A 25148-nucleotide genomic window follows, 5' to 3' on the forward strand; every position below is an offset into this window, starting at 1 on the left:
GATCTGAACCTGAGTGATTCAGACCCAAAAGACATATGAGAGGATGCTCATACCAACCAGAGAGCTTTATATACGTAATTGAAATACTTTAAAAAGTCAAAAGAAAGGGTTAATAAAAAAGCAAATCCTCCATTAGGAACACTTTGAGGTAGAAAACAAGGTCACCTTGATCTCATACATCTTCCATTATCCACTAAATAAAAGGTGTCCTGGAAGCTGTCATCTTAAATTGATCTTAATCTAAACACATGTCTTAAACTGTATCTAAAACATTTAGAAGCTGTGTGCATTGATTCCCAAACATAATTATTCAGTTTGTCAAATGAAGCGTCTGAAGCTTGTAGTGGCATACTTAGCATAAGATTATTTGTTTACATTATAAAATGTATAAGAACTGCTATAATAAAGAAGCTGCCAACACACACAGACAAACACAGTGAAACACAAATAAAGACACACACACCAACATCTCAAGGTAATTCTAGAGTCTGGCATTCAAAGTGGGTCACATATTTGGAGAGGGCGGGGGTGCGGTGCATAGCTACACCTCTGTCTCCCAGTCTCTCGGGGGACATTTGAACCAGCTAAGGTAAACTTGATGCCAGAATGGAATCTGTTTCCATTGGTTTTCTTTGTGTTGGTGGAGCTGCTGCATCCCCCATCTTCTGAATATTGGTAAGAAACGCCAACACCCTGTAATACTTAGCTAGTAGTAAACTCAAGTTTAAAGGTCCCCTATCATACTGTTTTTTATCAATATAGTATAGGTCTCAGATACAGAACATGTCTCTGAAGTGTTTGGCTTGAAATACCAAACAGATTGTGCATTATAGCATCCCATAAACCCCTCTGTTTCAGCCCTGTTTCAAAAGTGCTGATTCTGTGTCTGTTACTTTAGATCAGTGGTCACCAACCTTTTTAAGCCCAAGATCCCCGACCTCGGCCTCGGTGAAAGGCGAGATCTACCTATTGCAATGGAGTGAAACAGACAGCCCAGACAGTACTTCCAATTTGAGGCCTTTTATGTAGGCTAATTGCATCTGGATTACATCAAATGGTGGTGACGAAGTCCATAGGGGACTTGGCTTGGCAACTGGAAGGTCACCAGTTCAAGTCCCGGCAAGACCAAGTGCTACCGAGGTGTCCCTGAGCAAGGCACTGTTCCTTACACTACTCCCCGGGTGCCGTTCATAATGGTAGCACACTGCTCCTAACACTAGGATGGGTCAAATGCAGAGAAACCATTTCATTACATAGTACCTGTACTGTGTAATGAAAATAAACAATAATAATTTGGTGCAACTTCCAATTTGATTAAACCAAGAACACAACATAACTAACATGTGAAAAAGGATAAATATATATATTTACATCATACCTATCATTTTAAGTTTCATTCATTCCCTCATTACAATCCTAAACATAAATGTATGTAGCTTATTTTCCATTTGTTTGAGTGAATGAGTACATTATTTTGTTGACAGCAACAACAAAGAAGACAAAAATAACATCTTGCAGTGAGCAGATAACATAACGTGCCATTTTAACTGTGAGGCTTATCCACTGAAGTCTCATGCAAGTGCAACATTTAATATTAACATTAAAACTAGTTATTTTTAACACAATTCTTACAAATTAAAAATGCTAACAACATTATTTATCCGTGCATAGACCATTGGTGCGTTCACACCGGACGCGATGCGATTTTGGGGGGCGGCGCGATTATTTATTTATTTATTCATTTATTTAACAGGGACAGTGCACATTAATGAACATTTCTGTAAACGATTACATGTAAAGTCAATGCAAAGACGCGGACAGACGCGGTTGATGCGAATGACGCGTTCGCGCGGTAACCAATCAGCGGTGAGGATCTCAGCCTGCCGTCAATGACTTGAATCAGAAAACCAAAACAGCAGCCGTTAGCTGTTAGCACTCAGAGCTCACAGCTCCTCATATCTGTTCAGAAACTGGACAAAAGATAAACATGTACAAACCACAGACTGTCTGTGTCATGCCGAATACAGTCGCTGTTGTATCTGTGTCTGTATCATGTTGTTGTGAGTTTGGACGGAGCAGCTACAACGTTAGTTTAGCCTGATCGATCCGATCTCCATTCAGGAAACACACATTTTAAAAGGTTTTTCGCCTGCCGACAAGACAAGAGTCTGCACACTTGTCAAAGCATTAATTAATGTTTTTTACTAACCGTTTTTTTTTACTTTTCTTTCTTTAGTTACTTTTGTTTACGGTGCGCGATCTACCCTCACCACACTCGCGATCGACTAGTTGGTGAACACTGCTTTAGATGAAAATAAGGTTCCACTCCCCATCAGTAGCGTGGCGTGGGGAAAAAAAGCCAATAATACGTCCTTTTTTTGGGGTGGCGGTCAATGTAATGCTGTAACCAGATGAGTGATTACGCCTGTTATCTAACCGACAGGCACGCACTCTCCAGCCGAAACTCTAATAAGCATTCATTCACAAACTAAATCAGAGACCTTTAACGTTTTACGTCCGATTCGCTCCTTTTTTCCTCTCTGTACACAGCTCCAGTTTGGTTATTGGCCTGTCATCAGATTTAATTTGTTGTTGCTGCTGTAGCGGAAGTTTAGTACAATTATTTTTGATCAAATACTCTAAATCTCCACCCTCCATAATTGCACTTGCTTCAGTTGCTTTCTACTTTCTAATGGCGGTGAGAGTGGTGCAGTGACGCTATCTATCTTCTATCGATTAGTTTTATGATTCGAAAATAATAAAAGTAGGGTAGACATGTGGATATTATCCGACTGAACAAAACGTGCATTTATCTAACAGGTTCATCTCCCACTGACCTTATTTCGAGCTATTCTCCAAAATCCTATGGAGAAATCCCATTGCTTTTTTGTCGAGGGAACGCGAGCGCGGCTTACTTCCGGGTTTTAGGACGCGTCACTGCACCACTAAGTTGATGCGATTTGATTGGATTGTGAGGCAAGGGAAGCCAGCCACCTCTGGTTTCCCTTGGCATGACCCTGACTAATCACAGGTTGGCAGGGGCATGACGTGAGGCTTGTCTGATTGGTCAATCCCTCCATTCTTTTTCACCAAGGGAAGCCAATTTGGGCTGGCCTCCTCTCGCAACAGAGAGTGCAATCTCCTGTTTCACCATAATATCTAGAGGGGCGCTGTTTCACTCTTTGTAAAATACTCAATGACAATGGGGGAGAGACGGGCCTGCAGCAACACACAGCAAAGAAGTATTTCCGAAACTAAACAAAGTGTTTTTATTTATTTATTAAAATTATAACTACAATCCGAAAAAACAGGGGAAGCCTGGCTTCCCTTGGCCTCCAGGAGAAAACGCCACTGCTCCCCACGCCCCTTTGAGAGATATTTGGTTAAAAAGAGGACAATGGTGCTCTAGGAGGAGATCCAGGTGATAAGGTGGGCGGCAGTTACCTTGGTTGGTTATTGGCTAATGGTTAAACAAGCCAAAAAATCGTTATGACATCATCATGCCAAAATCTGATCAGCTCATTTTCAGACACATTTATATAAATGGATCAGGACAAAAAGAGAGGGGGTCTTTTTTCCTAAAACTTTCAGAATCTCTTAACGCAGAGGGGACACATGTTTACGTATGTATAAAATACATGAAAAAGTGGATTTTGCATAATAGGTGACCTTTAAATTGGATTGGAACGTACATAAAGTTGAAGCACTGCATCAGTAACACATCACTAAAACATCTGACAAATAATCACCAGGGTCCTTTTTTAACTGAAGCTGAATGGTGCTGACCATCTCTGTACTCTGAGAACATGGATACACCACTTCCATGGCATGCATTGTATATTTTGGAGCTATACCTAGAATGCACTTTCACGTAAATATCATCCAAGGCAGGTCGTTCTTGATTGAGAGACGAAGTCCTGCACATACTTGTCCGTGTATTTTAGAATAAATAACATGAAGCTGGAAGCTTTTTTGGATTTTTCCACAGCCCTTTTAAAGACCTCTGCTTGTGTCTTGTTGTTTCCTGTTGCTGACAGCAGTAGAAAGCGAGCAGATACACTGACAGCAATGATGTTGAACATCACAGTTTGCTGACGTAAAATAAACCGACCGTAACACAGCTGCTGGTGTTGGAACGAGCTACTGGATATGAAATCACAGATAAAGCTCTGTCTGGCACGGAAGCATCAAACTAGTGGGAGTGGGCGGGGGAAATGAGCCTGGTGATCAAAAGAGAAGAAGGGGCGTAATGAGGTTTCAACCCAGCGACCCGCCTGTATGTTTTCATATAGAGCTTATTTTGTTCATGTCACACCCTCATATGCAGAAAACATCAAACACTTCTTTCCCTCCACCCTCGTCTCTCTTTACTTAAATTCACCTCGCATGTCAGGTTTATTTTGCTAGCGTTAACTACTGTTTTCCCTTCTCTCGAGAGGTGGTTCAACTACATGTTTCTCCCCTACATGGTGTGTTTTGGCTGTAATTAGAGGAGCAGGTTAAAAGAAGGCAGAATGTAGGTCATATATCCTCAATCTGAAAATAGATCCTGCTGTGGGTGGTGTTTCTGACAAATGGCTTTATAAATGGGAAGCTTTGCACCACAGGAGACGCTCACTTCACGTTACCTCCTGTGTGTTGTCCTGCATAGTATTTTATTGCACATCCTTTTCCTAAAGGTGTTTGTCTGGATTCAAGGATGAGCTTGCAGGTATTTCCCCAGTTAAAGGCTGCTACAGCTCTTGCGTGTGTTCATGTTAAGGTGACTTTTTGCATAATTATCATCCAAGGGCAAGGCAGATGCAAACTCTCATTTTGTCTGATTTCAAGATATGTCCCTCTGTAGGCCTACATGTTATCACTGGCATTTTCTCATATCTCCATGTGTAAAACACATGTAAAACACAAGAGAAAAGGAGCTTCTTCATGTCTGTATTTTACGTTTTGTTTGACATTTAGCTTTGTTTGTGTCTTTGCATTCAACACGAGCATTGCCCACATCCTTGATTGTTTATAACGTCTTGTTCGCATTCGATTTCAAGGCCATTTTGACATGAATGGGTTGTTTTTAATATTATGAAAAACATGTCCTTCCTCCTTTGCAGAGGATATTTTCTTAACCTTGATGGAAAACATCATGAGTTTAAAGGGAACTTGTAAATAACCATTTGGAAGGAGTCCGGAAAAGCAAACCACAGCGCTGAGAGAATTTGGCTAAATGTATACCAGGCAATATAAACATGTGTGGGTGTGTATAAGTGGGGAAGATCTTGGTTTCTGCCCTCTTACAGTCCAAGCTAAAACCATTCTGGCTATAAACTCCCCAAAATCAAAACATTTTTATCAATTATTCGTATCGTGTTACCTTAAATACTTGAAGAAAACTTGTATTTCTCTCACATGCTTTCACAAGGAACACAGAATAAAACAAAAATAAGAAAGGTCTTGTTTAACATCAGCAAAACATATAACAAATTCAACATTTCAAGGTAGCACATCATAACTGTTGATATACAAATTGTCGTTATTTTGGATAAAATACTCCTTTAATTTACGTGAGATAAATATTAATCCTCTCATCCTATACTGTGACAAGAAAATATTCCCAAAAATGTCAAACTATTTCTTTAATAAAACTATTAAATTGTAGATTTATTTGAGTCTGCTGTGAATGTAGGGGATCCTTTTCCCATGTATTTTCTATCCCGGCATGCTCTGGTGGTACAGGTGTATGACATCTTGTAATTTATCATTTATGTAAGACATCAGTACAAACGATCAGTCACTGATACAGCCAAAGGAATCCTTCTGTTGCACATAGCAGAGAAACTGGCCTGCCGCCTTTCAATCACACTTAATTATAAGTTGGCTGTTTAGAGGAGTTGGACATTTCTTCTTCTCTCCGTTGCTGGACTTTCACTCCCCAAGCAAACCCTTTGATGCAGTTGCTAGGCAACCTCTGCTTTCTCTCTCTCTGCCCTCCTTTCTCTCCGAGCAGCCGGCTTGATGTCTTGTTGGACGGAGTGATGAATGATGTAAATCAGCCGTTACTGATATAAAAACATGTGCACATCATACTGGGTAAAGCTGAGGCGTCATCCACCCCGTTAGCCTGAGTTTAGAATATAAATTGTTACCTTGGTTGGTTATTAGCTAATGCGTTAGACAAGCCAACAAATCGTTATGACATCAAAATCTGATCAGCTCATTTTCAGACAGGTTTATATATAAATGGATCAGGACAAAAAGTGAGCTAATCTTTTTTCCTGAAACTTTCAGAATATCTTCAGGGGACACATGTTGATGTATAATAATAACATAATAGGTGACCTTTAACAGTGGGAGGTGCACCCGTGTATTCCGAAAGGAATTCAGTCTTATTCAGAGCACCATTTCACTGTCCTACTATTAATCCTGCCTTCATAAACGTTAAATGTTCAGGCTTGGTTGGTTTAGAGATGGGTTGATTTAACTTTATATAACGTTTGTTGTGCTGATTATCCAAGCAGGATTGTATTTACCTCAGCTACTGTACAGGTGGGTTTACTTAATGGCTCAGAACTAAGGTTGTGTCTCTACTGCTATCACTATTGTGACTTATTGTCTTTGTTTTTCTTTTTGTTGTGTTTTACTCATGTTGAGAATAGAAAGACAATTAGTAATTGGATGTTTTTGTATTGCTCTAGAGCAGAAATCATGCAAATAACAAATAAACATACACAAATGTATCACAAGGCTCATCATTCGGAATTGCACAAATATATTTGTACATCTCGTTTATTTAAATGTATATATTTTTTCACAAATATTTTTTATATTTAATGAATATCTTAGCCGGTTTTTGGTAGGCTACTGCTGTAAATATGAATTTGCAGGAATCTTATTTTAATTACTACAGACCTTCTTGATCTCTGCTTGTTTATTTTGTAGAACATGTGACAATTACAGAAATACTTTTTCTTTCTCCGCTTCTGAACGTTATCAATTAAATCCATTATCAATTGTGGAGCGCGCCTCTGGATACGCGCTCATCTTCACGAGGTGCAAAGAGGAGCCGCGTGAAGAAAACCAAAATGAAGCAAGTTAGTTCCTGTGAGGACCTTCAGAATAAAAGGTTAAAATACAAATATTACATTTAAGTTGTTTTGAGAACTCAGAACACACTTAAGAGAGTAAACCCCCACTTTCTGTTGATGTAAAATACAAAATGTCTCTCCATACCTCCTTTTAAAATGCGAACATTGTTCCTCTAAAATCCCATGCTCGTATTCTGAAAGTAATTACATCCAGTTTCCGGTGTTAAAGTGTCAGAGGTCTCCTAGCTTGATGCAGGGGTGCTGTCGAAAGCCTGCAGCTTCAGAAAAATAAAGCAGACTAATTTATCCAGGGTTTTATAATCGTGCCGGAAGATGGTGGCTAAACAGAGGATCCGCATGGCCAACGAGAAACACAGCAAGAACATCACGCAGAGAGGAAACGTGGCCAAGACGCTGGTGAGCCGCTAACTGAAAGCAGCGAGGTGCCAGCATGACATTAGCCCAGATAGGTGACGTTCTCTCCGGTATGGAAGCAGCATGATGAGGGGGGTGGTGGTGGTGGTGGTGAAGTGTGTCCTCCTGCTTATCACACATATGTCATACAGCAACACATCTTGGTCCTATCTGATACATTATGACCCACCAGGCTGAGCTGCTTCATCATTAAACATCTTATTTATGCACACCGCCCTCCGCAGTGTCACTTGACGTTATTTTTTTTTTTTTTGTGAAATGATGATAATAAAACATGTGCAGGTTATGTAATGTAGGCTCGGATATAGCTAGGTCAGTGCTGCTGGTTGATTTTTGTAATACATGCCAAAATGTTGGTGGTGATATGAAGCACTTTTTAAAGCATTACCCAGGTGAAAACCCCAAAAATATATCAGTAAATGAGTCCAATCAATATTTAAAGCTGACATTACAATACATCAAATGTAATTGTGTGATAGTTTTAGTGTACCAAATGTTCATGTGATGGCAAATTAAGTGTCTTTTGGACATGTAATAAAAAAACTATTAATTAATCGAAAGATAAATGATAACAACCAGGCATATGTCTGAGAGTCTAAAGACAGCATCAGATGTTTGGATTTACTGGCTGTAGTTTCATTTATGATTGGGATATAAATGTGTAGTGACTAGTTAGCATACCGAGGTGTTATGTTTTATCTGGTAAACATTACAAACAATAATCCGATCGATAAATCAATTATTGATTTGAGATTAAATGAATGTGTTCATCATTTGAGTCATTTATCAGTTTGCCTATGTACTGGTTGTAGCTTCTCAAATGTGATTATTAGCTGATTATCTGTTTATTGTAAACTGAATATCTTTACTGTGATTTGAAGACATCACCTTTTGCTCTGGTGGATTTGTGATTTTAACACTATTTTGTGACAGTTTACAAAACAATCATACTTTTGATTTTATCACATTTGTAAGCTGATGGATTTGCAGACATTAGTTTCCACTCCTCTGAGGGCCTCTCATCCATGTTGGCTGAAAATATTTCAAGGTTCATTGTTGACCTTGGAAACAGCAGTTGACAAAAATAAACTCACCACAATGTCCATTTAGTATCTGATCTCATAGTTTCCAAGGTCCAGAAATGCTGATGAAGACTCTTCCACTTATTCTCTTTGCCATGATATATCTCTTTTCCAACCAACAATAAACAAATCACCTTTTGCTATCCACATATTATTTAAAAGGGGGTTGTATGTAATTTAGCCATAATTAGCAGTGAAAAAGAACCTTTTAAGACTCTTGCTAACAGCCCAGCCATTGCAGTCTGACAATGTGACAATTATTTATTATCCTCCTCTTCCTCTGTCACTCAATGTAGTTTAAACAGCAGCTTAAAGGTCAAACATTGAGGCTGCTCAGGCTCTGTTTCCCTCCAGAATCGTTAACTGACAGTAACAACTTCCGTCACCAAAAGAAGACAACCCTCTAACACTTCCAAACTGATGAAATCATCTGTTGGAGGCTGATGGTTTCTCCCTAAATCTGTCTAGACTGACTGACTGACTCATGCTGTCCCACTCATCAAAAAACACTAACTCAGCACCTCTCAGGGTATAATTAGACACTCAGCTGTGTTCAGTGTAACCGCAAAGTTGTTATTGTGGTCATTTTGGTGAGCAGCACAACAAACCCGATCATCTGTGGTGGCAGGTTTTGAGGACAAAGGGTGACCAGGCAAAAAGCAGCAGCAACAACTACCTGAGCGGGATGGAAATGGAATCCCTTTTGTAAATCTATCCATGTAAAGCTATTTTACTTTCGCTCTGCAGCATCTGTCACATTTCTGTTGAAATGGTGATACACTAAGGATATATGTGTGTGTGTTTTCCATAGCGACCACAAGAGGAGAAGTATCCTGTGGGTCCCTGGCTGCTTGCCCTCTTTGTATTTGTTGTGTGTGGATCAGGTATGCACTTTTGTTTCTTACAAAAGAAAGGGTCTGTTTGTGCAATGAAGTAAATTAGTATAGCTAATATAGTTGTGGATTCAACAAGTTCTCACTCCGAACGATTGGTTAGGACCCCTTGGCTTCACTTTTTAATACACATTTAAATCCGTTAGTGTCACTTTTCAACGTGCAGGGTCGTCCAATAGACTTCTACACATGGCTATCGTTGTGACTACTTGATTAGTGTTAGGAAAAAAATATTGGTGTGTGTTCAAATAAGTATGTTTGTTTAGTAACTCAAGCTACGTATGGGACACAAGTATTCACATTACTTAAATTAACTTTTGTAAATGAAAAAGATAAAAATTGACTTTTGGCAGCCCCCTGGTTTAGAGTCCTGTGTATTGTTAATTCCAACCACCCTGACTTCCTTCCCTAATCCTGTCATAATAACAGTGGCAGCATTGAGGGGTTCAGGGAGTGTCAGAGTTAAACGCCTAGGCCCAAGAGTTGGGAGTGAGAAAATCGCTGGTTAGTTATGTAAACATCAATAAGCTATGTTCATATGCTGGTGGATTCAAATCATAATGTAGCAAACTACAGTAGTGTCAATAACATTACATTGAGCAATAACTATACCAGCACCCTGAAACTGAATTGAGTTCAGCTATGTTTTCCTTTACTGATGTTGCTGTGAAAAATATCCATAGAATTGCGGGGTTTTGACAGCGCTGACTGTATTTTGGTTGTCTCTCAGCCATATTTCAGATCATCCAGAGCATCCGTATGGGGATGTGACGCAGAAGAAGCATCCGTATCCTCGCCCCCACACCCTCACTGAGCCTGGCTAGCCTGCACCCCCCCCCCCATCCAGAGACCACGCAGACTGACGCTACAGCCCTCAGAGAGAAGCCTCCCCATCCCCCCCCCGATAAGTGTTTACAGTGTTGCAGTCTGTGGTACTGACAGCTTTTCTATGGACAGTCTCAAACCACGCCGGCTGGAGAACATGTATGTCTCATTACTCACTTGGCACTTGTGTGTGTGTATGAAGTTTTGACTGTTGACGTGAGAGTGTGTGCAGCCATTGAATCCTGCTGATATGTGCCATATCTGTCCGTTCAAGTATATGTCTGTGCAGTGTGAAAATAATATTTTTTCAAATAAATGCCAAGAACAAGTTGTACTTCTTTCACCCAAGTCCCTGTGTTTATCAGTGCACACACACCATTTTGCTTGGATTGTATTAATGGTATTTACACCCTGTAGAATAACTAATCAAATAAAGTAGCCAACTTACTAAAAGTTACATTCATTGTATGTCTGCAAAGTTTTAAACGCACCAACCTTTATGACATTTTTATCTAAGCCTTGTACTTGTCCATACAATATGCATGACTAAGCAGCAGCCCCAGGATATATTGTGTCGTGAAGGACCCCCAGACACTCCATTAGAGGTCCGGACTAAGCCAAGAATGGCCTTAAATCATAGTTAAAGATGAGTTATAGACATCTTAGAATTCGTTCATTCATTATTATCAATATAAGATGACCCAGCATCCTATCCTTTTTCAAAAGTGGCCTATGGATAAGGAAATAGTGTCCTTGGTTTAGCTTGTTGTTTAACTTTAATAGCAGTTGTGTCTCTTGAGAGTATTTCCTTTTAGGGAACAACTCCATTCAAACTGAAGCACACATATATTCAATCGTTTATTAATTCCTATCCTCCAAACAGCATATGTTATTAAAATGAATGTAAGAAAATAATATTGTCTCATTTTAGGTGGTGCCAAATTATACGGACATTTCCAAGGAAAGAATAACACATGTATAGCATATTTTTGGTCAAAAATCAGAGGGCCATCCATGAGCAGTTTGAACCAAAACGCCTCTTGGTCATAGCTTTTATCTGACTGCTAACAAGAGAGTTCTACAACATAGCTGGCAGTGATTCAATGACAGCGAGAAGCAGAGGACTTCAGCAACACAGCAAGCATACCGGAAGCAGCGTGACACGACAAACGGCCGGTCAGCATCCAGCAGACTGAGCTCAGGAGGACGAATAAGAAAGAGAAGCTGACCCAGGTGATTATTCTTCCTTAAGCAGTTTATTGAAAGTTGTGATGTGCAACTGTCAAGTGCAATTGTGGTATTTATGTTACTATATCTTATCCGGTTTTTTGCAGAAACATGCACAGAACATGAGCATACAACTGATACACAGAATGTTATGAAAAAAAGTGTTTTATGTTGAGTTTTAAGATATTGTTCATCCAAAAATACTTCAGTCAAAGAAAAGTGCAATACGCCAGAAAGAAAAATGATTTTACATTAAGTTATTGTTGCAGTAAGGGATATGGATAACATTGTTGGCTGTTGTGTTTTAAGTTAAATAACCTAAACCCCTGTCCACCCAGTCTTGAAAATACAGCATTAAAAATAGACGTTCCTCGCTCACCCGTTTCAATCTGTGTGACCAAGATAACCTCTGTTTCTCTCCTTCTCCTCCCTATTTTACATGGTACTTACACTATACAGAAATATACATCTTCTTCTGCCCATCAAACTTTTAGGAAAAAGAGAAAATGCAGCTAAGCCCAATGTCTCAACCCTGTCGAATAAGGTTTAAATTACATGCCACTGCAGGGTTGAGAGAACAGCAATGATGAGCTTTGTCTAGGGCAAAATGAGGAGCTTGAAAGTGAAATACTGAAATAGAATATCACCACCTCCATAAGAAACCACCGTTTGTTCATCCCAGCAACCCACATTTGAAGTAACGCCATCAATGCTGCCATGTATTGTTCAAAACACCCTCCCACCCCTCCCCCATTCCAGATGGGGACTTTGTCTTAATAATTGCTCACATTCTTCATTTGTCACTCTGAAGGCCTTTTTATCTTTCTCTCGAATATCTCAGCCTGTAACTTTAGGATATAGCCTTGAGAGGGAACCACTTTTTAATTTACATCATTCAGCAAAAAGGTAATACAATCCTCTACCTCGTACTCTTCCATCGCCACCATCAGTCAAATCGACATCACTAAAATCAGACAGTGATTTTTTTTAATCTATAGCTAAGGGTATTATCGCCACTGATAATAAGCAGTTTTGTTTCTTCTTGGTAAGACATTCTCATTGATATGTCCAAGTGTTTTTTGGCAAATGTTCTGATGATTGAATCCTCCCCCGAAACCAACCGCCCCCCACACAGCATTTCGAAATTGTCCCCCTCCACCGCCATGTTGTAAAGCACTGCGCTGCTCGTCCCGCTGGCTGCATCCTTCTGAGAGATAAATATGTGCAAATTCTTGTCTTGACAGCGTAGCCTCCTGCCTGCTGAAGCCAAGGCTTAGCTCTGCTGCTGTAGCAGAACTGAAAAACGTTTCAGTTAGTCCGTCAGTCTGTGCAGACCATGCTACGCCGACGGGCCAGAGCTGTGCGAGTTGGGCTGGGTGAGTTGGGTGGTGTTTGGGGGTCCCGGTGTTGCAGGCGCGGGCGGGGAGCCGGTCTGAACCTGCGCCTGGAACTGGGCCATCTGCTCAGGGCTGGCCAGGGTCTTCAACAGGGTGTTCTCCTGCTCCAACTGGGAGTTACGGTCGATCAGCTCCTTGATCTGCTCCTTCAGGACCTCCACCTCCTCACGCACGGCGTACATCAGGTGACTCTTCACCAGGTCCTGAGACACAAAGAGATATGGGTTAATGGCTGAAATATAACAACTTATTGACTTAAAGAAGAGTTAAGCAATCATCTTAACCAACCTGTGGCCCATTCTTGACGTTTAATATCTCATTTCTGTCATGTAAAGTCACTTAAATAACAACTGAATATCAGGCTATCCCACCTGGGGTGCTGGCCACGGCCAACTGCTCTTATATGACAATGAAGTACACATAAAATGCTGTTCAATATATTGCGTTTATGTCATACATGTGTATGTTTAAGAAATGTTATTTAAATAATCCTACATATGACAACTAAACATTTTTGGGCAAATCCTGTATCCTATATCACTTACACGTGTAAGAATATTACACTTTAAATATTGTGGCATTCCCTTGCAACCTACTATAATATGAAACCGTTTTCTTCCGATAAGAATGGAGAATAACTTAAAAATCAACAATTTATAATGTGATTAAGTGCTGAAAAAATTATGATATTAAATAATTACGTGTAGTAAGTGGGAAAATATATTTAAATGTGATGCCACATAAAACACAATCTCGCTACTATTGCAGAAGAGAAACTGAGTATATTCAATGGTGCCACGTCATTAACCCTGCCCACATTTACGTGAGAGCCAATCAGAGGCCGACATATATTTAAGCAGGCATGAGAGCCTTACAGTTTGCCTAGCAACAGAGCCGAGACAACAACAAAGGGAAACAGAAAATAAAACTACGATTTTTTTAATGGAAAAAAAATATTATCATAGTTTAGCAAAGACATGTAGTGCGATAAAGAAATAAAAAATAAACTTTAATAACACGTTCGTGACTTTGTCTCAAGTCGGGAACAGCCGGTCGTTTCAGGTATTGTTAGCTACTTTAATATTAGCATGAACAGTTTTTTTGAAGACATCATATCTTTACAGTTATTTATGGAGTGGTTATTACAGTACAATCCAAAGTTACACTAATTTCACTCCACAGTAAACCTTAGTCCTTTTTTATTTTGTCACTAAGGTTTTAAATGAATAAACTCACTGTTTCAACTGCATCTCATCACAATGCAAATCCTTAAATAGCCTATATTTTCTTGTTAACTAATATTTTTAAACACCCACTCAGTATGAAGTATATATAACAATTACATTTTCCACCAAGAAAAAGGGAAGAAGTTGAAACTCACCATTGCTTGTTCAATCTTGTTGTCTATGGCCACAACACTGGCCCCCGAGGAACTGCAAAAAAAGAAAAGGGAAATGCTTTAAAACAGACTGCTATATAGTGTAACATTAATACAAAAGGATTTAGAGCCGCAGCCTTTCCTTTGCTCTTGCTAGAAATGTGGGTCGTTACTGGAAGCTTCTGGAAATGTCTATAAAATCAACGGGACAATTCCTGATGTCCTGGAAAGCGTTTATGGCAGTGTGGCCTCTGGGTGTAACAATACTGTAGCATCCCTCCTCCATCACACAGACATTACCGACCGAGAGCCCTGAACACACAGGCAGCTCTGCGGGAACTAAAGTGCTCCATATGTAACACATAGTATGTATTTACCCATTGTCGAGTTTGACGTGTGAGCTCTCTGCGCTCAATAACGACGACAGAAAAGATATGGAGACATTTCTCAGCTGGCAGACGCCTAGATCCATAGCCACGGTGAAGCAGGGAGTATTCATGCTGGTCATGTTTCACAGTCCGCTAACAAACACACCCGTGTCCCGACTCGACCTCCTCGGTCTGTAAAGGCACATCCACGGGCTCTTCTAACACTGTCCGTTAAGGGTGGTGCACCGACAGCAGCGGTAGCAATACAATCCAAGGTCAGCTCATCTCGGAGGTACACACACAAAAAACTGCAGCTCGGGATAAGCCCGCATAATTTATCCAGCGACGAGAGCCCGGCCCCTGATTGGTCGAGAGTGACGCTATTTGCGTAATTTATTTAGGAACGCTCCCACCTGCCGCTCAGCTGATGCGTTTATCATAAAATAGTCTGAGAACAGAGAGAAGGCGGATGAAACCGGGGGAAACCGGATGGGAAGGGAAAGAGCAGAAGTGCAGGAAAACAGGACAGGGGAAGGGCTAGATAGTGGGCTGGACAATGCACGTTAATCAGCTACTGTTTAAATATCTATGTGTCAGCCCCTAACCCCATGGATGCTTCAGTCTTTAGAATCAAAGGAATGTACCAGTATCTTAACCTGATTGTTTTGTTATCAAATCAAATCCCATCAAAGTGTTTTAACAGTAAGGAAATGACTAGGATAATGTACAAACAATGTGTTGGGTAAAGTGTTCTCTCTCCACAATGCAAGAGTAAATATTAACATGTTACAGGTTTGGATAAAAAAAATAAGTATTTATTTCATAGACTAACGCATATTCTGGATCATTTACCCATATTTTGAAGAGTTAATGTTAATGTTTACACTACTCTTTCGGCAAGATTAATTACCCTGTTTCAGAAACACCAACGTATAGCCTACAAATCGTAAATACCTACATCAAAACGGCCTGCATCATATTTCCAACACCTTGCAAAATAACTGATATTTACAGTAAAAGGCATAATAATATCCATGGGATAATAATCAGATAGAAATACACCAGGAGAAGTGGTTGAATCAAATTCTCTGGATGTTTATAAAGTGCCATCATGTTGTCTGTACATATGATGCCCCCATGTGGCCCTGTACAGCAGTGTTCGTCACATCATCACAGAACTGGCAAAACAACCTCCAACATTTAATTAAAATGATTGAGTCTTACTTAGCGCGAAGGGCTTGAACTATCGGAAGGCGCATATCAACAAATCCATCATTATTCTCTCCTGTAGCACCAACTGGCTCTTAAAAAAAATGCCATTTGTCCCTGGACATGCCTGGACATTCCCTGACTTGATTGAAAACATGTCCCATGGGTTTTATAACTCCCCGGTGGGTTCAGACACCCCAGGTTTTCAACTGTTGATTGCTAGATACTATATAATCAATTTCCCTGGGAGATGAAACACCCGTCAAAGGTCTCTAAGACAATGGAAGCCATGGGAATTTAATTAGGTCAATCTGACTCAATGTTACTACACATCCAAAAATGCCTTTACAGAGTGGAGAATCTTGGGTCAGACCGACGCACCTATAATAACTGCTCCATACAGAAATTCCCAACATAGACATAATACTCAATAAGACCCCCACCCCCCCACAAAAGCACCTCCTGTACAGTCTAAAAGACCGCTCTCACACATTCCAGGTACACCCAAAACCTCAAAAATCATGTGTACAAAAAAACAGAATCCTGATTTATTTGTATTACATTAGGGCTGCAACTAACAGTGATGTACTTTATTGATTAATCTGAAAGTTGTTTTCCAGATTCATCCTTTGTTTTATGAAATTAAAGATAAGAATCCAAGGCTGATGTAAAACATAGAAAAGCTGCCAACATCCATCTTTTTGGAGGTTTCAAACTGCATTTTCCACCATTTTTGCATGAACATTTAAAATAAATCATCCATCAAAACAGTTGATTCGTTTTTGGTTGCAACTCATTGATTATTCAACTTATCATTGTAGCTCTCTCACACAACTGTTAAATATACAATAAAATACAAGAATAAAGTTGGGTGTCCCATTGAGAAAACATGAGCAAAAAAAGGAGGCCATCTATGAATTATGCTGATGTTTATATTTTAAAAAAACACCCTCAAATAGTACTAAAACAAGTCATTGAAGTGCTAAGTACTATTGAAGCGCAGTAAAGAGGGTGAGCGCGGGAACACTTCCAAAGCCGAATGGAGTATTGGGGAAGATGAATGGGAGAGGGGGAGGATAGGGAGACATATTCAAATCCTGAACAGAGAACAGGTTGAGCACCTTTTCAAGTCATTTGAAAGTGAATAGAAGGATTTTCAATAGCTGCTTATGCTAATGTAGGTGTCACAGCATAGTCCTGGCTCATTAAGCACCAGTACCAAGACGATAAGCTCAAACACAGCCTGTGTTTACCGTCAGCTGCTCACCTCAGATCCCAGTCAAACACTTATTGAGAAGTCAAATCACTTAATGAGATACTCTAAGCTACTCTCATCTCTTCCCTTCACTGACTAGAAGAAGGGTTGAACTAATTATCCAGACCATAATAGCCGCCAAAACTGCAGCTCTTGAGGAGTCACACAGTTTGAAAACACACTGGAACTATAACTGGCTGCTAACAATATATTATTTTAAGACAATTTAATTTTATACGTCACATTTTAAGCAAGACATGATGATTTAAAAAATACATCCAGAGTATTGTTTAGTCTGATTAGTAAGGTTTGTAAATTAAAGTTAATATTTTGACCTTTTACCACAACATTGACTTTTTCCTTAGAATCAGAATCTGGTTTATTGTCAAGAAGTTGTACACCTTCAGGGAATTTGCTTGGATGTATAACATTTCTTTATCTAAGAAACTGCTAAATCACCATATCGCATTTGACTGTTCCTGTGTGGCTTAGTGGAGATGCCTACATCTCAGAAGTACTGCTGTATTGGCACACCACTTGCATGGCCTTGCTAATTTGCTGAAAAACAACAAGAGCACTTTATGCAAATTGCTCGTGGTCAGGTTTGCAAAACAAATATCCAAAACTGCGTCGAAACATAGTTTCCAATTTTCTGATATAAATATATATTCTACTATGCATAGAATACTAAATATGACTTGGATTTTTGTATTTCTATCAAAATATATGGAGAATCGGTCACAGTATATTGTAATGGGTTATCTTTAAGAAAAAATAAATAAACAAAGCTTATCGACATAGAAGGCAAATGTTAGAAATACCTCTCAATATAATGCTAACAATCCAGCGATACCACTAAATGTTGCCTAAAATAATACACATAAAAACCACTCCCCTGAGATCTGATTTACTACAGGGCTTACTCACATTACATCATACATGTGTACAAAACTAGTGTCCATGTAGCACTGCATGTATATTTCCAGCTTTTAGTTCAAACATATTTTCAAAATGAAAACAGCCCCGGATCGATCACTGCAACAGAAAGCCTTTAAGATCACAACAAAACAATCATAACAAAGGAAGTCAAGCTTCTGTTTTAAGGAATTTACCAGAGTTACCTATGTGTTGCAACATTGTTGCAGAAGAAGAGGTGACTTAATGTGAAACGGACCAACAGAGCCGTTACAAAACAGCCAAAACATGGCCAGCAAATCAGTGACAAAAAAAGGAACAAGCAGTGGGTTTGCTTACTCGCAGTCTCCAAGATAGATTACTAAATGTCACAAATGTACATAACAGATGCATGTCATCTTTCTTTCCACACTTTTCTACAGTTCCCTTGTTATCACAGCACACCTATATCATCACTTGAGATATGCCTACCCAGCAAACCTGTTTAAAGAATAGACTTGAAGTATTCTACAGTGTAAAAGCTGCCCCTGAAGCTATGAGTGACTGAATGGAAACAGTATAGCCGAGAGCCTTTTGTGTGCAGCTACTGTAGAGATTAGCCCATGCTGAGCCGCCCTCTCTGGGGACCCCCTGTCTTTATTTTACCTTTTGAGATGCTGCTCCAGCTCCCAGAACAAAAGCTTCATTGCCATCTCGTCATGGCCTTGTACTCCCCGTGCTCTCATGGAGCCGTCCGTCAGCGGGATCATGTAAACTCCAAAGTATCAGAGCCTCCTGAGCCTCTTTGTGTAGTGTTTTCTGACACCCCTCGCTCCTTCTTTAATGTAGTGAACAGATCTGGGTCGCTCCCTACAGATGCATTGGTGAGTGCGGCTGCATTGGGAATCAGAGGCAGGCTGCCGGGTTATGATGACTGTATATGTGTGCTCCTCATTTTCCTCTGTCTATGTCATCCATTTGTGTTTGAATGGCTGACTGGTGAGGGAATTACTGCGTACAGACAGAAGCTGGGCGTGTGGTGACGTGGGCTCACGTGATCCTGGGAGTTACATAAACCATCAACAGAGATTAGCATGTGGTCCAGTGATTTCCCTGCTCCTACTCCGTGATCCTCCGCCCTCTATAGCCCAACACATGGATGTACAATAACTTTAAGACTCAACTCTTCAACAGCCCTTCAGCAGCTCTCTTCTTACTGGAACATACAATTATGTGGCCCTATAGCAGGATGGAATGTTATGAGCGCACAAGAATGTCGATGTACAGTAAATGCAATATAAATATCTAAACGTCCCCTGCAATTATAGAAGGTTCAAATTGGCAGTAAATATCGAGAAATCAACAGCCATTTGGCGAATAAATAATCAGCAACTTTTTTGAATAATCGGCTTATCGAAAAAAAAACAATCGTTGCATCAAAAGTGGCAGAAAAAGCAGTTTTTAGCTCAAACTCCTGCTTTAATTTGTTTGATAATATAATGAACTGCATTTCTATAAGTTATGGGCTGACCAAACAATACCTTTAAGGACATCATCTTGTCCTTTCAGAGACTGGGATGGATGTTTTTCACCTTTACCTGACATTTTACAGAACAAACGATGAATACATAATTAAATAATTGTCAGTGCTAGCACTATTTTAATGTGATATATAACAGACTTGACCGTAGAACTTAGAATTATATATTGACATTATATCCATATTGTCAAATGAGACTAGAAATCAGCTTGGATATAATATGGTTATTTGGCTTAAGTGTTGTATTTTCCAGGCTTTAATGGCTGCATAACAGTAGAGCGATGTCATTTTCTAATAGTTCTTTTTCTAAATGTTAATTTGCATTCGATAATTATGCATCACCATACATCCACATAACTGATATTTATCAAAAATATTAAATATATAAAAAATGAAATATTTTGTTAAAGCACCAATCAACCGTCAAACCCTCAAATATCTTTGGCCAAATATTTGGTGGCATTTGATATAATCCATTTCTCCAACCCTATAGGACAGTTCAGATTGTCATTTTTGAACACGCTGTACTTTTCGGTGCCAGCGCGATAGTGAACCTGGCCTCAGGGTCTTATCTTGTCATTTCTCATTGAAAGCCCTCTCAAGATGGCTTAGTGCCTCTGCAGACAGAAAACACAACGTGCACTCGCAGGGCCTCCGCGGCTTAGAGACAGCCGGCCAAGAAACAACAGGTAGAGCAGGGGCATAATGCAGGGGATTTCACTTGTCCTAACAGACTCCATGTGCTGGGGTGAATCGCTATCACATGACTTCTGATCTGGGTTATACAGAAGCCTGCTTAAGCACTTTAAACCTCTGCCTCCCTCACTTTTTATCAAAACAAATAATATTCTTGCTTATCAACCAAAAAACTAAATTGAAGAAAAACAGGTTTTCTAAATGTTAAAAGGCTCAATATTCACTGTATCGTCTTAATCTGCAAATACACCATACAGGAGGACACCCAACTATTGCGGAGGGATTTCTGCTTTACACGTTCAAACCTTTGATGTACGAGCTAAACCCAAGGTTCCTTTACATCTTCCCTATATGGATAATGCAAAAAATATGTGCTCTAGAGACTGCACAGCCCCAGCCTGATGAAGGCCACGTTTGTCAGACATCAGCAAAATCTGTGTTAACAGCCAAGTGCTAAACACACCTGTTGCTGGGCTATCATCGGCCTTTTCTTCTGATTTGTTCACATCAAAAACATGTCATCCAACTTTTAACCCAAAGCAGCTTTTGAATACACTTGAGGAGCCAAACAGGCTGTGCAGTATCATGCTTAATTTCATATCAACAATGACTATAACTGATAGTCATCCTCTAAACACTACACATAGTTCACTCCCTGCTTCAATTCTCTAATGAGGAATTTATCACTGTGAATGCTTCCCATTCATTCACTTGAAGCATATGCCACCAACTACTCTGATCAAATGTAGTCTGGCTTGTGAAGCAACAAAGGTTAATGTATGCAGCCATGAGCAGCAGGCCCATTTATTAATGCATGTCTTCTACTCATCAAACAAATGTGCTCTTCAGCTACGATTTCAAACATCATTAAAAGATCAAATGACACACAGAAAGGCAGCAATATATCCAGTTACTGGCTGTTGGGTACAGCCGCCTGACACAAGGGTGTATTTCCTTAGGAATGTTTACTAGCACTGCTGATAAACTTGCTTCATTATGACAACTATGCAAAGACATCGTTTTGATGATTTGATTAATAATTTTTCTGACTGATTTGGCAATTGCGATACGTTTTGTGATATGAGGGAAAAATAATTTTGAATCATTATTTGCATCGTTGAAAAATATATAAGAATGATTATGGTGTGACGGACGATCTCTGTAGCTTTACAATACTTAATTCAGAATAATATTGAATCTTTTACAAAATATTGCCCTTATTGGAGATTGCCCTTCTTCATGAACTTGTGATTAATTGTGCAGCCCTGGAGAGAAGTCCTATATGTATGTCAGTTATGTTTCTGGTTTATTTCCTTATTTCTATCTATTGGCAACATGTGTCTTACTCCCAGGAAGAGGAACTCCTCTCATATATGCTGCGTTTCAGCGGAAATGAAAGTTAATAAAAAGGGCCTGGCATGACCCAGCGATGATAAAAGAGGCCTATTGAATAGTTGAATTGTAAAGGCTTTTGGCTGTGCTGTAGTTTGATAGTGGAAAGAACACAGACTTTACCAGTAAGCCCTGGCAGTGGTTTTCCATAGTCACACCCTGACTATGGAGAATGACTGAGAGCTACTGAGTGAGTCAGTCAGGGAGGCAAGGGAGGAATGATGAGTGGCCATTTCGGCTTCCATACGCAAGAGAGAGAGGTGCTATTGGGGCATTTGGGCTGACAGCAGCAAGTCCTTAGTGCTCGCTCTATACTACAATCACGCGCACACACTGGGGGAGAGCCGGCGGGAGAGAAGGAGGGAGAGAGAGTCACCCAGGGACACGAGCTAGAAATGCCTAGATCCACCACCTCAGCATTCATACTGTCTCAAAGGGTCAGGGTTACAGGGAGAGCGGAAAACAGAAGCAAAGACAAATACACTCTGGCTGCGTTTCACTGCTCTTATTTTTCATTTCCTCGCTCCTCTGTATCACCGGAAGTTGATTTGTCTGCACCATCTTGAGTAGCGTCCCAGTGGCCTTATTTGTGCCGGAGGATCGATAATGGAGGAGCGATAACCGAGGAACCACCAGACCATCCTTCGATGAAATCCTCAGACACTCGCCCCGCCCCCTTACTGTGTATCGCTCACTGATTGGACGATGCAGTGCATGCACTGATCTGATGCTTCTTGACATGAGAGCAGTTTCCCAGCGGAGTGAAGAAAACACATGAACCTCACGGGAGTCACTCCTCAGTTTATACCGTGTTTTGTTTCAATTCATGTATCATTTAGTTACAAATATCTTATGTGATATATCTGAACAACAAAGTGGTCAAAAATAATTTTCTTCATTTATTGGAAACATTTTCATGATCGCTTTTTTCGTTTTACATTTTCATTTATTGTCATTTCCATTCAGTCAGTCATTAAGTGCTATTCAAATGTTAATGTGCTACATAGCCACACAAACAAACAAAGTGTGCAATCCAATGAATGTTAATCTAACTGGGTTTTGATAGATAACATCTCTTTTTCTTCTCTCAATTATTTTATTCCTATTGTGCACTCTAATCAATATTAATCCAACTATTGTTCGTTTATACATTTTGAGAATGGCGTTTATCTTTTTTGTCAATGAGTTTTTATTTTATTTTATTTATTGGGGTCTACAACAGATGATACAAATGTTTGTGTCAGTAAATGTGCACTAACAGAGGCGGGGGTGTGTGTGAAAATAACAGGGACAGAGCTGCTGTCAGACGATCAGCTGTGCAGCGTCATCACAAACGGACCGCTTCACGTGACGCTCCGGAAGAAAGGACGTCCCATTGCTCTTAAAACTAATTTCCCTGCTTCTCGTGGTTTCCTTGCGTCTCTCCATGCTTCCCTGGTGGGAGGGAATAGTCATTTAGCACTTCCTGGTTTCCTCGTCTCAAAGTTTTTGTGAGATGCCTGAAATAAGGTCTGTAGAACACATTAAACGACAGTAAATTCCACCCTGATGAATGTCTGAAACTTTATGTGTCTTATAGAAGGTGCTTGCTCACAACTGACTAAATGAGACTACTAAACAGCATCACACTGAAAAACGAGTCCGCCTTTTAGCTAAGCAGTGGTTCCATGCAGTCATGAGACCGTCATGTAGGTCAGTTATAGCTTTATGTTTACTTTTACTTCTGGCGATTGCCTTTACCATTCATCTATTCCATGAATGTTGGGAAATTATTGAAATGTGACAGGATTATCAAGCTGAGCACATGTGTCAGTGTGTTTGCCATATTCCAAAATCCCATGGGAAAATCCCATTGCTTTTTGCTAAGAGAGCAAAACAATGCTAACTTCCGGGTCTGCTTTCATAATACCTCATCACTGCATCACATATGGTTTGATGTATATGTTTTGTATTTTTTACGCCATGTTCGATTCTTAAAGTTGATATTTTTTATATAACTTTGCATTTAATGTAGCTTATCATTGGCTCATATTTTTGCGTAAAGCCTTTCTGAATTAAAAAGCAAACATTTATAGATTGACATATCAAATTCATGGTTTGCATTTCATAAAATACAACTTCAGTGTGAGAAAAAGTTTTTAGAGAGTACTTGTCCATGGACAAGTGAGTTTGGCAATTTACTTGTCCGAATACATTTTTCACTTGTCCAGAATGGACAAAAATTTGGGGCCACTGGAATCTTCTTCTTCGCCATCGTATTTTACATTTTCCCACGGTTTTTACGACACCGCTAACGTAAGTGAGCGGTAAGATTTTACTTCATCACACATAGGGTTGGGTATCGTTTGGATTTTAACGATTCCGGTTCTGCTTTTCGATTCCGGTTATTTTTGTTTCTCGATTCCGGTTCTTTGAGAGGGTAAATAAGTCCCATGACAAACTGGGAGAAAAATATATTTATGAAAACATTAAGTAAAATCTGTATTCCTATTTACAAATCACTTCATACTGTTTAATTTCTTTCGGTTATTGAATACAATTATATAAAAATAATCTCTGCATTGTTTAGTTAGTTCTAAGTGGTGCAGTTTGAGAATGTACAGTTGGCCCAGTGTCCTTTGATGTTACACTGCAACCTGCCTGTGAGACACAGTCCAATCACACATGTCCAACACATAGGACATAACCTAATAATAATAATGACACATTAGATGTATAGCCTAGAGGCCTAGCGCTTTTCTACAACTCAAAGACGCTTGCACGCTACACATGTCCTGCAATCAGGGCCGCTATTATTAATAGAAGTTGTTTATTTGCATTAATTATATTTTAATCTTTTTGAGAATAGTATTTGGCAGGAAATGCAGACGTATTCACCTGTAAACGCATACTGAACGACATACATGCACAACCATTTACCTCACTGCATAAAAAGTGTTGATAATAATAATAAACAGGAATTATATTTATATTATTATATTAGCCTACTTTGTTTCGAAGAAAAGAAAAAAAAAGTTCACTCCTGTCGGTTGGGGGGGGGGCCTCATCTCACAATGTCACTTGGGGCCCCAAGTTGGCCAGGGGCGGCCCTGCCTGCAATACACATGCTGCAGCTGATCACTGTTTGTAAAAGTAAATAAATAGTATTTTCATTTCAATAATGTACTTTCTATACCCTGCTTCATAAACAATACTGACATCCCTGTGCTCCTCCGAGTCTGGGGGTCCGGGAATGTGAGGACAGCGCGAGGACACAGACAGGGAGGCTACTTCATAAAGGAAATGGCGGGCAATATTAACAACATAGGAGTTAAAACGCTTAATAACCTTCATTACGTGTTAGAGAAAGAACATAAGAAAGTTTGACAAAGATGAGGCTGTTAAACGGGCTGCGGATCCGCTGTGTGGAGAGAGAGAGAGAAAGACGCTGAGCTGCACCGCGCAGCGATCAGCTGATACGGAGCATAGAGAGAGAGAGCTG

The 25148-nt window shown here is 39.8% G+C and overlaps 2 protein-coding genes across 4 annotated transcripts in view; one reads left to right on the forward strand and one right to left on the reverse strand.

Moving 5' to 3' along the window:
- Nucleotides 1-7327: 7327 nt before the first annotated feature.
- Nucleotides 7328-10298, forward strand: serp2 (stress-associated endoplasmic reticulum protein family member 2). The gene is made up of 3 exons (XM_034110616.1): nt 7328-7493; nt 9405-9477; nt 10217-10298. The coding sequence occupies exons 1-3, from the start codon at nt 7410-7412 to the stop codon at nt 10255-10257; spliced, it is 198 nt and encodes a 65-aa protein (XP_033966507.1). The 5' UTR covers nt 7328-7409; the 3' UTR covers nt 10258-10298.
- A 1247-nt stretch (nt 10299-11545) lies between these two features.
- The window catches only part of tsc22d1 (TSC22 domain family, member 1), a 43606-nt gene continuing 30003 nt past the window's right edge, over nt 11546-25148 (reverse strand). Inside the window, exons 1-3 of one of the 3 annotated variants that reach the window (XM_071207140.1) lie at nt 18706-19013; nt 14317-14368; nt 11546-13138 (exon numbers count right to left, since the gene is read on the reverse strand). In XM_071207140.1, the coding sequence (XP_071063241.1) occupies nt 12878-13138; nt 14317-14368; nt 18706-18809 (417 nt within the window). In that variant the 5' untranslated portion in view covers nt 18810-19013 and the 3' untranslated portion in view covers nt 11546-12877. Of the gene's footprint in view, nt 13139-14316; nt 14369-14690; nt 15109-18705; nt 19014-25148 lie in introns of those variants that run through there. The other 2 variants (XM_034109717.2, XM_034109716.1) reach the window with 2 other exon arrangements.

Source organism: Pseudochaenichthys georgianus, chromosome 21 (assembly GCF_902827115.2).
Source record: "Pseudochaenichthys georgianus chromosome 21, fPseGeo1.2, whole genome shotgun sequence".
Taxonomy (NCBI): domain Eukaryota; kingdom Metazoa; phylum Chordata; class Actinopteri; order Perciformes; family Channichthyidae; genus Pseudochaenichthys; species Pseudochaenichthys georgianus.